We start from the raw sequence: 16,065 nt of genomic DNA on the forward strand, positions 1-16,065 counted from the left end.
CCCCCCCCCCCCCCCCCCCCCCCCCCCCCGCCACACACACACACACACCGAGGCCTCATGGCTGTGCCTGCCTAGCACACAGTAGGACTGCTTATATATGTCACTTGGATGAAAGACCCGCCCAGCCCATTAGAGGTGTGAGTCCCCGGGTCCTCAACACCATTTCCTTCCTTTGGGGGTTTCGGATGCTCAGGGGAGTTAAGGAAGCTGCCAAAGACGCTGGGAAGTGGGGAGCCCGGCCTGCAGCCAGGTCAGCTGACTTCAAGCACCAGCTGGGCTTCTTCCGGTATCTCAGGCTCAGGGCAGGGTCCCAGCTCCCAGCTGCTCAGCCCTGGATTCTAGAGGCTGAATGGGGAAGCTCAAGAGGGAACTTGAGAGCTAGGGTGGGGCAGGGGGCTCGGGATCCCTGCTTCTCTGGGTAACCGGTTACACCCCTCTGATTCAGGAACCCCCAAAATATTCTTGGGGCCCCTGCACCCTCAATCCCATTACATAATGCCGGCGCTTCTGTGTTGGTTTTAACATCCCCAGGAAAGAGAGAAGTGTTCAAAATAGCAGCAGGAACTAAAGAGGATGAGGGAGAGAGAGAGACAAGTTGTAGGCTGGGACCCCCGACACCCCAAAAGAGAGAAGAGGGCCTCAGGCCTCAGCCACACACATCTTCACCAAGACCTGCAGGCCCCTTGCCCCGGGAGGTGAGAGAGAGGGAGGACACAGAGGGGGCCAGGCAGGGCTAGAGGAGGTGAGAGAGAGAGAGACAGACAGACAGAGAGCAGGGTGGGTTGTCCAAGTTGAAGAGACCAAAGTTGGGGACCAGACTATCATTCCCCTCACATTCCTGGGCCCCGAGTCCTCTGGCTCTGACCCCATCACAGAGCTGCCCAGCCCCCAGTGTGGAGGGGGAGGGTTTTCTAGAAGCTACTGGAATTCCTGACTCACCCAGGGCTCCGAATCCAGGGAAGCTGTGTAAGTGTGTGTGTTGGGGTGGGGGGGTGGGGTGAAGGTGAAGGTGGGGGAAAGGGGCTGCCCGCCTGGTGCTATGGTCACGGGGAGTGATGAAGCTCAGGCAGGAGTTTGTTCCCCTTGGGAATTGAACAAGGGGTGCCCCTCTGAGGTAGTGTCAGAGGGACAAGGGGCTCACTGCCCTTGGGTGTCCCAAGAGAGCCTCCAAGGCTCTCCCTCCCATCACCCCACGCCCAGCAAGGCCTGCAGGCTGGCTTGGCTCTGGGCAGGCTGCCCATGCCGCTGTCCGCGCCGCTCCCCACACCCCAGCTGCCCTGGGAGTCTGGTACCTGCTTCCGCCACCCCCTCAAACACTCCAGAACCCCACCAGCGCACTTCCAGGCACTGAACTCAGCACAGCTCCAAACTCCAAATTAGGGCTTCTTCGGAAATGTGAACGAGATGCCTTTGGCGATATTTCCCAAAACTCGTTAAAAAAAAAAAAAAAAAAGCCAAAAGCTGCAGCTCCCAAAGTTTCTGTTTGATACGAAAGACTCTGCCCTAAAGAGTTCTAGCCCTGACCGGTTTGGCTCAGTGGATAGAGCGTCAGCCTGCGGACTGAAGGGTCCCAGGTTCGATTCCGGTCAAGGGCATGTACCTTGGTTGCGGGCACATCCCCAGTAGGAGGTGTGCAGGAGGCAGCTGATCGATGTTTCTCTCTCATTGATGTTTCTAATTCTCTATCCCTCACCCTTCCTCTCTATAAAAAAATCAATAAAATATATATTTTTAAAAAGAGTTCTGTCCACCTCGCCTGCCATAGAAATGTGTGCTATGACTGCAAATGCCTCTTTGGTGTCATCCGAGTGGTGTTTACCCTCCAGAGAAGACGGGGAGGGGGCGCACCGAGGCCCTGGCCCCAGGGGATCACAGACAGGTGAGGGGCAGGAGAAGGCCACAAACACAGCCACGCTGCCAGTGCTGAGGACACTGGGTGGAAGGCCTGGAGTCGGGGGGAGCACAGCAGAGGCCATCTGGCCTAGACAGGAGAGCGGGAAGAGCAAGGAAGGCTTCCGGGAGGAGGAGGAGGGAATAAACAGGGTCTTCAAGTGGGTGGTGCTGGCTGTCCCAGGCGAGGAAGCAGCTCCCACAGAGAAGCTTAGAAGTGAGCAAGGGCTCCGTAAGCTTAGGAAACTGCCGTTGAGCAGGGGTCAGGAGGCAGGCAGGTGAGCCTGGTGGAGAGAAGGCAGCTCGTGACCAGCCTTGAATGCCGGAATAAGAACCCTGAAGTCATCCAGAAGTAGCAGGGACCCCTGGCGGGTTTTAAGCAGGGTGTAATAGAGAGGTATACAATTTGGGAGAAACGTTCTGGCGGTAGTAGGCAGGAGAGGCGGCGAGTGAGGCCTGGGCGAGGCTGAAGGGGGGGTGTGTTCGAGCCGGAGGGCAGCTGTCATTTGGGAAGTGCTGGCCGTGGTGCCCGCAAGGCCACCAGCACTGGTGGTATAGACAAACCTGGGGTTTCGGACGAGCCGCAGCCCTGCCACCTCACGGCCGTGCGCCCGGGAAAATCGTGTCACCCCCGCCCCATCCACAGTTTCCCCAATTGCGAAAAGGGGAAGACACCAGCCTCCGAGGCGGTGTGACCGTGAGGTGACGCTCGCACAGTGCCCGGAACGATCGGCCCAGTGGCAGCTCTTACATCACCGTGTGTCTTCCCGGGTCCCCTCAGGGGCTCTCTGTTGGGGGCTGGGGGCAGTGTTCACTTTTCTCTCTAATAATAGGGGGCACCAGGCAGGGGGCGCCTCTTCCCTCCACCCCACCCCACAAGACAACTTCAGCGATTATTTCAGGAACCCCCCCCCCATCAGCCCCATGAAGTCAGGGCCACCACTGCTGTCTCACAAGCTGACGGGGTAGCCAAGCACATCTAATCCTCTCAGCAAAAGCACCTCCCACTCACAAGGCCGTGGGAGAGTCCACGCCTGGGGCCTTCCAGACCCAGGGTCCCCACTTCCAGGTGGGGGCCCGGGGCCCAGCACCCATCTCCCCACTGCCCTCAACCCTGACCACACTAGGGACATAAGCCGACTCACCGATCCTGTTGTTGGTATGTTCCGTGGTCACCCGAGGCTCGGGAAGGTCCCTGGGGGACGAGGGGCTCCCGGCTGGACTGGCCCCCACCAGCGGCAGGCTCTCCAGGCCGGCTGCCCCCACATGGGTGCAGGGCTCCACAGCCGGGGGGCTCAGTAACCCCAGCGTTTCGGTGCGGGGCTCTGTCACCAGCAGGCTCTTCAGCTCCTGTGGGCACAGGGGAGGCAGCGCTGATGCAGGGTGCCCGCCCCCCGCCACCCATCCCCAAACTGCGAAGCCCCCTTTTCTCATCTCTGTTCACCCCAGCCAGTCTCCCTTTCTGCTTGAGGGCTGCCACCCGCCACTGGGCTTCCCAGCCTCGACAGCCTGGTGCACCTGCGCAGTAAGTTCCGGGAGAAACGTGCTGCTTTTAGCGTGTACTAAATAAGGATCGTGGCCAACATCACACGTGTGTACCCCGTGGCACATGTTAATCCTCACAGCCACCCCCTGAGGTGACTAATATTAGCACTCTCTCCATTTTACAGATCAGGAAACTGAGGCACAGAGTCAAGTGACTTGCTCAGGGTTAGCAAGTGTCAGAGCCAGTCCTTGAACCCTGGCATCTGGCTCCGGGATCCAGGCGTGTAAAGGCCAGTCTATACATGTTGGCCCCAGGCCTCCCCTACTGCCCAGCCCTGACCTCCTGGGACAGTAGTCGGTTATGACTACACTAATGTACTCTAAAAAGTGCTACGTCTTCAGGAAAGTGTTGGCTAGTTTTTGACTTTGATAGGTAAGTGCAAAGGAGAAGCGGTCTCATGGAATGTTCTAGTCCATAGCATTTACCTGCTGCCTTCAGAGTGGAATGAGTTTGAGTAATTCAGAAAGTATAGCTACATAATCCTGAAAATTCTTTTATAACAATATGAAGTCCAAAAGACAGCATTTTAAAACAATTTACTATTAAGGTGTTAGCTCAAGTAGCTAAAAGATATTTGTTTCTCTTACAAATCACCGAATATCTTTTCCATAAATGTCTCGGTGTTATAACAGCAACTTGTCTGACCCAAGTGTATTTGAATGTGATCTCTCATAATTTTAAATTGAACTCATATTGTGGTTCTGCCTCTTATGTTTAAAAATTAAAGGATGGAGCCCAGCTGGTGTGGCTCAGTGGTTGAGAGTCAACCTATGAACCAGGAGATCACAGTTCAATTCCCGGTCAGGGCACATGCCTGGGTTGCGGGCTCGATCCCCAGGAGGGAGTGTGCAGGAGGCAGCCGATCGATGATTCTCTCTCATTATTGATATTTCTCTCTCTCTCTCTCTCTCTCTCCCTCTCCCTTCCTCTCTCTGAAATCAATAAAAATATTTTTTTAAAAACTAAAAGGTGGAAACCTTTCTCCATGTATAAATGGGTTTTATTGTGGGTTGTTGTTTTTTTGTTTTGCTTTTTATGACTTTATTTCAACCTAACTATGCTTAGAGAAATACACTCACATTGGTTAATAGAATGCAATTTAAGTTTAACTTATTCTACATGATTTGGACCAAAAACTTGGTACATGGTTTAAGCATTAAAAAAAAAAAAAAAAAAAAAGAGGAATTAACCCTAAAGCCTTGCCAAACTCTCAATCCTACTACCCTCCTAGTAATAGGAGGGTAGCCCACCAGAAAAAAAAAAAAAAGAATCTTCAATCTGGTTTATTTTTCAACTATTACAAGTGTATGTAAAAGATCCTCATCAAATGCCACTAAAGCAGGCAGCAAGAACCCTGAGAAATTAACCTTTGGTTCGTCTCTGAAAAATAACATGTATTGCACAAGTCTATAAAATTGGTGCAACAAAACAGTGTTGTAATATTTCAAAGCCAGTTCACAAAGCTCAGTAGCTCATGGCTGCTGAAAAGGGTGGGGAGAGCCCTATACACGTGTGAAAGCTGCGCCATTTAGCTAGTATTACATGGAGACAGCAGATCTTCCACGGAGCAATGTTTGAGTTAAAAGAAAGTAATGAAAGATTTGATAAGTGGGGGGGGGGGGGAAAGTGGGTGAACCATACAGGCCTGAGACCCGGCCATAGGGAGAGCTTGGTCCTGCCCCTCCCTCAGCTCCGGGGGGCATTGCCCCAGCTCCCACCGTGGGAGCTGCTGACGGGGGCTGGGCACAGACCAGCCCCGTGAGGACCGGGTGGATGGGCCCGTGCTGGGTGGTCCTGTGATCAGCAGTAACATCTGCACCGGCCGCGCCCGCGCCTGCGCACAGGGAGCACCCCCTAAAGGGGCGGATGAAGCTGGTCTCCGAGGAGGCAGCTCAGGGCAGCGGCTCAGAGCACTGGCGTTGGAGTCACCAACAGGGGCTCAAACCCTAGTGGGTCTGCTCCCCGCTGCGGAGCCACCTTCCCTGCTGGGCCTCAGTGTCCCCTTTTATAAAGCGGGACCCCCGCGTGCCGTGAGGACCCCCTGAGATGACGTGGAGGGCGCACAGAGCGAGGTGCCTGCTCCAGGTAAATGCTCGGTATGGGGCAGCCACGTGTTTAAAATTCTTGCTACTGATCTGTCAGCCCAGTGCGAGGACAGGACTCGGGAGGAGTGAAGGAGAAAAGGGGAAGCAGATCCAGGCTTCCTCGTGACCTGACCACACCTGGCACCCAAAGCAGCCAAAACCAAGGTCTGGCGGGCCTTTCTGGAAGTCCCCGGCGAGAGGAGCCAGGAGCCAGGCCGCTGAGGGTGGGGGGAGGGACAGCATCCTGGGCCAGGGCGTGGCTCAGAGCTCCCCGCCCCCTGCGGACCCAGCAGGGGCTGGCAGGGGACCAGGCGACGCAACAGGTCTGTGGAGGAGTCAGACTTAGGGGCACCCAGCTGGGACTCGGGGCGGCTACTTACTGTCTGGTTCCTTGGGGGGTTGGAATCTGCAAAGAGAAAAAAGGGACAACTTCACCAAGGAGGGTCTGGCAGCCCTGGGCCCTGCCCGCCGCACATGTGGACAAAGGCCTCCCCTGGTTCCCCCGTGGGAGCTGATGCTCCATTAGGTCCTCTGTCTGGAGAGCAGAGGGCAGGTTTCAGGGTCCGTGCCTACTCCCAGGCCGGGCCACAGGGGCTCACTGCCCAGTGCTCACTTCTCCGGGGCTGTCAGAGAGCAGGGGACTCATCTCTTCTCCGGCCCTCAGGCCCCTGGACCCCTCCCCAGTCCACCTGCCCCCCCCAACACACACACACACACACACACACACACACACAGTTCAAGGGACGCATACGCTCGGCTGGAGCCAAGGAAGCTCCCGCTGACTCAGAAATTGCCACCACCTTGCAGCACGCGGGGCCTGAAGAGCCCAGAGCTCCCCAGTCGCTGTGTGAAGCTCACGGAGGACCTCAAGGCAGGTGACAGAGGGGCTGGCAGCCCTGAGGACCCTCCTGAGTCAGGTGCCAGGCGAGCCTGAAGCCAGATGATCCTGGAGCTTTGGGCTCGGGCCCTCTGAGTGTGATTTTTCTGTGAACTGTGCTTTTAAAAGCCCATGTGACCGCCTTCGAGGAGGACAGCTGCTCACCAGTCCTCCCCCTCCTGCAGCCACACCCTCGGTGGGCTCAGGAGGCGCTGACGCCATGACTCAGGGCACGACCTTTATCCTCTCCTCCCACGCCCTATCCTCCACTCCAACTGTTTTCTCATATTGAGTCGGATGCCAGGTCACAGCCAAGTGTAAGCCATGGCCAGGCATCTGGTCTATCCCAGAGCAAACCGGCTCCCTGGCGCAGACCACGCTTCAGGGACGCACAGCCTTTTCAGAGTCCAGGGGGCCGCCTGCGGAGACTCGGGATCCGTTGCTGTCAGGTGTGCACACCTGACCGGAGAAATCAGCTGAGTCACCTCCAGAACATTCCCCCTGATTCCAGCAGCTCCGAGGAACCACCGGCCCCGAATCCCAGCTGGAAACTCACAGGAGGCCCAGCAACCACGGTAACAAGTGAGAGGGGCCGGCTGAGCCGTGTGGCCACGCGATGCCCATCAACAGGCAGACAGTGCCTAACGGGGAGACAGACCAGAACAGCGATGAAAAGCAGCACATGTGCACAGGGACCCCGTCCTCGGTCCTGGATTTAACGAACGCGTTGCACTAACTGCCTCTGACAACTGCTGCTCCCAGCAGAGCGGTCCCCTGGGGAGGCCGGGCTCACGCCCACCGGCGGCCACTGTCCAGGGCCCGAGCCAGCACTTGGCGCCCTCTCTGGCCGGAGGCACATTCTTTTAAATGATGTCAGTGACACTGAACCCCTCTCCTTGGGGAGTGATCCTGTGTTTTGCCAACTGTGCTTGGTGCCAAGTCACTGGGGGGAGGGAGGGGGGGACACAGGAACAAGACAAAATAAATAAAAATGATAAAACTCAGTCTTGGAGAGGACGTTGGTAAACACGTCCCATGAACGTTTCCTGTGAATGTTTCTCGAGAGCCAGCTGGCCATGAAAGTCTCACACCCTTTGCCCCAGTAACCCCTCTTCGGGGCACACCCTCAGGAAATAACTGGAAAGATAAGAAGGCTGTGCACAGCCTGGTATTTGTAAGAACCGACTGCTGGGAGCGGGCCAGATGCCGTGGAGGCCTCCTGGCAGTGAGACGCAGCACATGACGCCACCTCGCCCGGCCTCAGTCATCTCAGCTGCAAAATGGGGATGGATCGCGCCAACGTTGGAGGGTTTTTATGAAGATTAAAGGAGATCTCGAAAGTGAAGGGGCCCGTGACCGATCACCCTGAGAGTATGCCCCCTTGATCTGATGTCATTAAATGACCCCTAACTGGTTTGGCTCAGTGGATAGAGCGTCAGCCTGCAGACTGAAGGGTCCCAGGTTCGATTCCGGTCAAGGGCATGTACCTTGGTTGCGGGCACATCCCCAGTGGGGAGTGTGCAGGAGGCAGCTAAATCGATGTTTCTCTCTCTTTGATGTTTCTAACTCTCTATCCCTCTCCCTTCCTCTCTGTAAAAATCAATAAAATATATATATTTAAATGACCCTGCCCCCGGTCCGTCCCCTACCCTAAACCTGTAACCCCAATCGAATCAGGACAGAAACACTTGGCAGGTTCCAATAGAAGGGCCTCCTACAACATAACGGAGCAGTCCTCCTCAACACTGCCAAGGTCATCGGAAACAACGGAGGTCAGAAACATCGCAGCCCGGAGGAGCCTAAGGAGACCTGACCACTCAGGGTCACATGGCGTCCTGGGTGGGCTCCTAGATCTGCCCGGCCGGCGTCGCTCAGTGGTTGAGCATTGACCTATGAACCAGGAGGTCATGGTTCAAATCCCGGTCAAGGCACATGCCTGGGTTTTGGGCGCAATCTCCAGTAGGGGGCATGCAGGAGGCAGCTGATCAATGATTCTCTCTCATCATTGATGCTTCTCTCTCTCTCTCCCTCTCCCTCCCTCTCTGAAATCAACAAAAATACATTTTAAAAAATAAATGTTAAAAAACTAAGGTGATGTGAATAGAGGATGGGCTTTACTGAACAGCCCTGTTTCGATGTTGCTTATTCACTATAACGAACGAATCCTTCTACTGTCAGATGTTAATAACAGGAAACTGGGTGGGGGTACCTGGGGACTCGCTATTATTGTCTCAGACTTTCTGTAAATCTCCTCTAAAAAATAACGTCTACTTAAAATATGTTGGCATTCAGCCCTAACCGGTTTGGCTCAGTGGATAGAGCGTCGGCCTGCGGACTGAAGGGCTCGATTCCGGTCAAGGGCATGTACCTTGGTTGCGGGCACATCCCCAGTAGGGGGTGTGCAGGAGGCAGCTGATCGATGCTTCTCTCTCATCGATGTTTCTAACTCTCTCTCCCTCTCCCTTCCTCTCTGTAAAAAATCAATAAAATATATTTTTTAAAATGTGTTGGCATTCAAAAGGGGAGGTGCCCAGGACGCTGGCACTCTGTCACCACAGAGAGAAAGTCAGCACTTGACACTGAGTCTCGAGAGGAAGCACAAAAGGCGGAATCCAGCAGGTCCAACATCTGCCTCCCGCCGCGTTACAGCCCACGTGTGTACTTTGATAAAGCCTCCGAACAAACTGTGCCAAGCAAAGAGGTCGGATTTCATAAGAGCTTTTCCCCTAAAAATGTTGCTTCAGTCCGCTGCCTTCGTTAATTGGTTTCACTCCTTTTGGAATAACTGTGATCTTCCCGTAACCGCGGCCGGCACCCCAGGACGTGAGTCCAGGGACACTGGGCATCGGTGGCCCTGCTGCAACGGTGCCCGGTGTCCTGGGGCTGCCCTGCGGCCACCTCGCTGAGCACTGCGTTCTGACTCCCAAGGCATCGTCCCTTCCATCCTCCTTACTCTCCCTTTCGGTCCCATCCCCTCTCCGGCCTGAGGTCCCAGCTGCTGTGGGAAGCAGAACAGCTCCAAGGAAAGGGTTTGGCCCAGAGGTTCAGCGAGGCTCTGGCACCGGCTCCCCGACTCCAACCCTGGGCTCCCTGGGGAGCTGGCGGACCCCAGGGCAGGGCAGGAAAGTACAAGCTAAGCTGGGAAAACCTTTAAGAAGGGCTCCCGCCCTGGCCGGTTTGGCTCAGTGGGTAGAGCATCAGCCTGCGGAACTGAAGAGTCCCGGGTTCTATTCCAGTCAAGGGCACATACCCAGGTTGTGGGCTCGATCCCCAGTAGGGGGCACGCAGGAGGCAGCCAATCAATGATTCTCTCTCATCACTGATGTTTCTATCTCTCTCCCTCTCCCTTCCTCTCTGATCAATAAAAAATATTTTTTAAAAAAAGAAGGGTTCCCAACACACAAGGATGGGAACAAAAGGACACAGGAGCCAGCTGGAAGAGCCCCCCCTTGGCCTAACCGGGGACAATTTGAACCTCAAACTAAATGCCAATGGCAGCAGAATAAACTAGGCATGCACACGTCAGATAGAACCACACGAGTGACGAAAAGGAAAAGTCTGACAGAGGAGCAGGTTATTCACAGCCTCCAAGTAGCGCCCCTCAAAGACGGAGCCATTACCACGGAGAAAAGAGCAGCTTCCGGCGGGGAAGCCTGGCAGACACCACCCTGGTCCTTTGATCAAGGGCTCAGTGTGACCCCACCAGCCACGGGACCAGAGGGACCCAGGAGGACGGAGGCTGCCAAGAAGCGCTCAGCGTCACGCTGGGTTCTTCCCACCAAAGATGCACCACCTGGATCCAGTCGCAAGGACACACCAGGCAAAGCCGGGGTCAGGGTCACCTACAAAGCCATGGGTGGAACCCTCCCCAGTGGCCGGGTCGGGAAGGTGAAGGGCGTGACAGGCACCGACCAGAATCACCGAGACACGGCAGCCAAATGCAGCAGGAGATTCTGAATGGAATTCTTTTGCTACAGGGGACATTGCTGGGGGGAATGGGGAAACCTGAGCGGGGTCTGAGAACTCATTGGCGGTAACGCGTCAAGGCAGATCCTCTAGTTTAGATGGTTTTACTCCGTTTGTGTAAAAACATGCCTTACTCGTATGAAACACACACACACACACACACACACACACACACGTGTCAGAGATGACGGGCCTTGAGTCAGTGACTTAGATGGTCCAGGGAAAAGGAGTTCTTGGTACTGTACTTGTGACTTTCCTGCGAGTTCGAAATTATTTCCAAACGACAACACACAATTTTTTCCAAAGCAAACCTGCCTGAGTGAACTGAGAAAGTCATGACTTTCGTGTCCATCAAAATGAAGGAGGAAAAGAATTTTAACGGTGTTTCCCGACCAGGCGTGACCTCCCCCCAGGGGCCACCTGGCAGTGTCTGGTGACACGTTGGTGGCCACACTGGGAGGTGCTGCAGGTCCTGGTGGGTCTGGAGACCAAGGAACTGGCCAGCACCCTCCAATGCACCCGACAGCCCGGTCCCAAATGTCGATCGATGAGGGGGTGAGACCCTTTTTACAAAAGCCTCGCCACCAACAGTAACAGCGAGATCCGGGTCAGACTGCTTTTAACCACGTGGCCTTACACAAGCCCCCCTCCTTCCTGTGCCTCTGTCCCTCCTCCGTGAAATGGGGTAACAGCAGTGGCTGCCTCGCAAGGGTGCTGAGGGGTCAAATGAGATCATGTACGTGCTTTGCAAATGCCTGCCACCAAGGACACATGGCACAAAGTCAAGTCAATTCAAGAGCAGAGCTGATGGGGGAGCATCGAATGGGCACCTGCCCGGATCTCCGTCAGGCCCCAGGCCCCCCCAGCCCTGCAGTTCCCGGAGGGGGGTGGGCGGGGCGCACACTCCCTTCCTGCTAGCCTTCCGCCCCTTTGAGCAACTGACACAGGTCTCAAAGCCCAGGAGAGCGACGCAGCCTCCTTCATTTCCAGCACAGGGCCACTCGGAATCCCACAGTGACACGATTGGAGTATATGAGTGAGCAAAGAAACGCATGAACGTTCCTCCACTGCTGCACACCCAGCTCCCTCCACATGGAACGGGCATCACCGGCTCAGTCCGGGCTCACCCTGTGCCCTGCGTGCTGACCCGGGCCCCCCCTCCCTTCCCTCTCAGCCTGGGGACCCCCAGGCACCCACCGAAGCCAGAGGGCCAGACCCGGCCACCCCTGAGTCTCAGGGCTCGGGGTGCCTTGTAGGTCTGGCTTCTTAAGGGAGGTGCTTTTCTCTCTCTCTTTCTCGGTGTGTGACAAAACTGCTATCACAAAGGATCGAAGAAAAAAATAAACTGACGGCAATGGAAACTCTAATACTAGAAAAATGTCAAGAAAGCAAACCCGGGTTTCAATGAGATACTGAGCCTGACAGCTCATGGAAAAAGGCTTGAAACCATCAAAACACGAAAACCCCCTGCGGAGGGAACACTAGCACCTGCTTGTGAAACTCATCAAATTCAAAACAACCTCGGTGGACTGTTTTTCAAGCCCAAGTCAAAAGGGGGGCTACGGCAAGGCTCTCTAAGGGGCCTGGGGGACGGGGGCAAGAGGGCCATGACTTGGCCTGGGGCCGACCACTGGGCTCTGGGTGGGCAGGGGCTGGACAAGGCTTGGGGGGCGGAAGGCAGAGGGGACAGCACCGGGCCTCTACAGTCAGAGCAGCAACCTCAAGGACCAGCGCTGGAGCCGGAGCCCGAGGGGCACTTACGAGGAGGTGTGGCCCTGGCCAGGTATCCGCCTCCTTAAGGGTCATCACCCATCTCCCCTGGGGCTCCTGGGAGACTAAATAGGGGAGGGAGCCCGCCCTGCAACCAGAAGGGGCCCTCAGACCACTCATGTTCGCTGCTTCCTCTGTGGCCAGGGCCCAGCGCGGAGTGTGCAGAAGACCTTTGCCCTGCCCTGTAAGGGCTGCCCAGGAGAGGGGCCCTGGGCACAAGACCCCCACCAGGTGGGCGCTGGAAGAGCCTGCTGCCTGGGTGGGTGGGGAGGACCGGGGCTCCGGAAGGCTGCCTGGAGGAGTTGGCCTGGAGGCGGGGCAGGGATCAGAGACAAGGACCAGGGAAGGGTTCAGAACAACCTAGCAGTGAGGAAGGCCTGGGATCCTGGTGAGGAACAAGGCCCGGGCACAGACAGGTCAGCAGACTGCAACTGCGGTTCACTGCACACGACGCCCGCAGGCGCTCTGCACAGGCCCAGCCCCATCCACCCGCACGCCCACCCTCAGACTAGGTCCCGCTGTCCCCATCGTACGGATGAGGGAACTGAGACACAGAGGAATTAAGTAACCTCCCGAGGTGTAGCTTGTAAGTGGCGGAACCAGGATTCCAGCCCTATCAGCCTGCCCCGCTGACCCCTATGGCCCTCGGCTGCCAGAGGAGGGGAGGGGGGGATGGGAGAGAGGAAAGAATAGGGAGGCTGGGAAAGAAGAGAGGAGGGAGGGCATTCAGGAATGCCCCTCCTGGGGGCACCATGCAGAAAGGAATGTGCAGAAAGGAATGAAAGGCTTAGCGGGCCAACTGGTGTGGCTCAGTGGTTGAGCATTGACCTATGAACGAGGAGGTCACGGTTCAAGTCCCAGTCAGGGCACATGCCCAGGTTGCAGGCTCAATCCCCAGTGTGGGGCGTGCAGGAGGCAGCTGATCAATGAGTCTCTCTCATCATTGATGTGTGTGTCTCTCTCCCTCTCCCTTCCTCTCTGAAATCAATAAAATATATATAAAAAAGAGAAAGAAAGCCTTAGCCGCACACAAAGACAGCTTCCTGCCAGCCCGCCGTGCGAACACCGCGCAGGACGTGGCACAGCCTCCGCCACATTGTATCCCCATCGCAGATGAGGTCAGAGAAGAGGAGCAGCTTGTGGGAAGCCACCAAGAGGGAGCCCCACGCCCAGAACCCAGCCTGATGTGTGTCCCTGCGGCTCAAGCAGCCCCTCCCGACCCCTGACCACTTACCCGCAGCCTCGGGCTTGGGCCGGAAGGTCTGGACCGGGTAGCACAGGTGGAGCTCTGGAATGACATCAGGAGGGGACTGGAGAAGCCAGCCTCCGAGAGCCTCGGCGGGCAGGGCAGGGCAGGGCAGGGCAGGGCAGGGGCCCGGCCAGCACAGAGCACCCGCCTCCCCAGGCCCCGCGGACACATCACTCACTCTGCTGCATCCACTTCCAGCAGGCCCTGCGGTGGCACAGGAGGAAGGAGCCGGTGCAGACGACCGCCGCCAGCAGCGCCAGCAGCCAGAGGAGCACGGGGCCTGCAACACAGAGGTGGACCTGCACTCTCCGCCCAGAGTCCACTCCACAGGCCGAGCCAGGGGCCCTGCTGCCCCACGCGGGACCGCCCTGCTGTCTCCACGGGGCTGCCAGGACTGAAACCAGACACGGTTCCTGGTCCAGCCCTCACCCACCTGCCCGCCCTCACCTGCTCCAGGAAACCGGTCACGGTGGATCAATAGTGGGGAAAGGAGCAAAGCATTTCTAGAGGGTGGGCAACGGAGGAGTCAGGGGGCCAGAAGGCAGAACGAAAGAACAAAGCGAGGGGCCTGCGGAGGAGGCGTGTGCCGGGCGTCCCCTCTGGACTGGAAGCTCCATGAGGCACACTCAGCCCTACGCCGCAGGTGCCATTACAAACAAGGGAAACTGAGGCTCTCAAAGGTGAAGTCAAGGTCACCCTGAGGGTAAATGGCAGAATCTCGGCTCCAGCCAGGCCAGGGGGATTCCAGTGCCCACGCGCCAAACCGCTATCTGGGTGTATGTCTTTACATCTGCACATTTAACTTGCCTCCTTGCTTCTTTTGTCGCTTACGAAGATCGTGTAACTAGTTACTGCTTTTCGTGCATGTTTAGATGCTAAAAAAAGTGGTTTGTGCCCATAAATGCTTCTCAAACTTTAACGTGCAGAGGAACCTCCAGGGGACGGTGGTAAAAAGCGGATTCGGATTCTGTAGGGCTGGGTGGGGCCATCGTTTGTTTTTCTAACAAGTTGCTGATGCTGTGAGTTCAGGGACCAGGCTGAGAACCGCTGGCCTGAGGACCACCGCCACCCGGTGTGCAATGCTGGAACTGCAAGTCCTAGAATGCATTGCACTTAGAGCAGATGTCTGCAAAGCAAGGTCTGGCCCGGGTAGCTACATACTCCCCTGCATGGTGCATGCTATTACAGCTCTACACGGGAGAAAACAGGGGCTCAAGGGCATTAAGCAACTAGTCCAGGTCATAAAATCCTTCACCAAATACTTCCTGAGTAGCAATTATGGGCCACGGGGAGGAAGCTGTGAATGAAATCCCTACCCACAAGAATTAAGTGGTAGCAAGTGACAGACCCGCAGCCCAGGAAGCTGGAAACCCGGGGTCCACCTTGGCCCCCCTACCCAGTGGATACTGTAGACCGGGGAGAACCCCACTCCTTCCGCCCGCCTGGGAGGAAGGCCCTGCCTCCTGGGGGTGATCATTACCTGAAACCAGGATGGGTCTCCTCGCAGAGGAGAAAGAGACAGGAGCACTTGTTGAGAGGGAGGCGTCCTCCAGGGCATGGGTGGCGCCTCCTCCATTCCCCTTCCCAGCCAGGGAGATCCGGGAGGCGCTGGTGCTGCGGGCAGAGAAGCCAGAGGTGAGGCTGAGGATGCAGCCGGAAGAGGGGGTTGCTCGGGAATGCTTCCCTTTCCCCAGATACCATCCCCAGGCAGGGGCTGCACTTCCAGGCTTTCTGGCTTGGTGCCAGCGCAGAGCTGGGCACACGTTCTCCAAAGGGACTTTGGGGCTTGGCACAGAGCTCCAGTCTGGACCCCACCTCCCCTTCCAGTCCAGTTCCCCAGAAGGAGCCACAGAGTCACCTGGCCGGTAGCTCGCCGTCCTCTGGGTTGGTGCTGTGGTTAAGGTGGGTCCCCAGGTGAGGCGGCTCGTAGGTGGTGTCCCTCTCAGCTTTGCCTGCAAAGAGTGGTCTTCAGCGTCAGTGCCAGGAGCTTACCCAGCAGGGACTGGTGGCCTCCAGGAGACCGCTCAGCGAGGCGCCATGGACATTGCGGTTGGGCAGGTCTGTGTCCTGGCTCTGCCTCCTCCCTTCACCTACCCACCCCGCCCTCCTCTTTCCTTCCATGCAACAGTTCTTTATTGAGCACCTACTATGACTCGGGGTGCGGGAAGCCATCCATTGTCAAACACTATCATGAAAGCACAACAAGGAACTCGGAAAGCTGATGAACCTTGAGCTTTAGCAAGGGCTAAAGCTATGCACCAATTGTTCTGTAGAGATAGTGGTGGCTTGAAGCAATTTCCTGACCTAATAGCCTTTAAGTAAATCTTTACTAATATTTACTGCCCTTTGAGATAGTCTGTCTGCTACCAGATTGCTGTGCCTGAGGGCAAGATGTGTATCTAAAATTGAATAAAAGCTAACAGGTCCAGGGCTTCAGGGAGCTTTTCCTCTAGAGCAGTGGTTCTCAACCTTCCTAATGCCGCGATCCTTTAATACAGTTCCTCATGTTGTGGTGACCCCCAATTTCATTGTTACAAATTGAACATAATTAAAGCATAGTAATTAATCACAAAAACAATGTGCAATTAAATATGTTTTCTGATGGTCTTAGGCGACCCCTGTGAAAGGGTTGTTCGACCCCCAAAGGGGTCGAGACCCACAGGTTGAGAACCGCTGCTCTAGA

The 16,065-nt window shown here is 56.2% G+C and overlaps 1 protein-coding gene across 1 annotated transcript in view; it reads right to left on the reverse strand.

The window, feature by feature from the left end:
* The window catches only part of TNFRSF8 (TNF receptor superfamily member 8), a 47,885-nt gene that overhangs the window by 3,108 nt on the left and 28,712 nt on the right, over positions 1-16,065 (reverse strand). Inside the window, exons 4-9 of the mRNA XM_014446837.2 lie at positions 15,241-15,334; positions 14,863-14,996; positions 13,561-13,662; positions 13,368-13,421; positions 5,901-5,926; positions 3,036-3,240 (exon numbers count right to left, since the gene is read on the reverse strand). Coding sequence (XP_014302323.1) covers positions 3,036-3,240; positions 5,901-5,926; positions 13,368-13,421; positions 13,561-13,662; positions 14,863-14,996; positions 15,241-15,334 — 615 coding nt within the window. The remainder of the gene's footprint in view (positions 1-3,035; positions 3,241-5,900; positions 5,927-13,367; positions 13,422-13,560; positions 13,663-14,862; positions 14,997-15,240; positions 15,335-16,065) is intronic.

Source organism: Myotis lucifugus, unplaced genomic scaffold (assembly GCF_000147115.1).
Source record: "Myotis lucifugus unplaced genomic scaffold, Myoluc2.0 scaffold_580, whole genome shotgun sequence".
NCBI lineage: Eukaryota > Metazoa > Chordata > Mammalia > Chiroptera > Vespertilionidae > Myotis > Myotis lucifugus.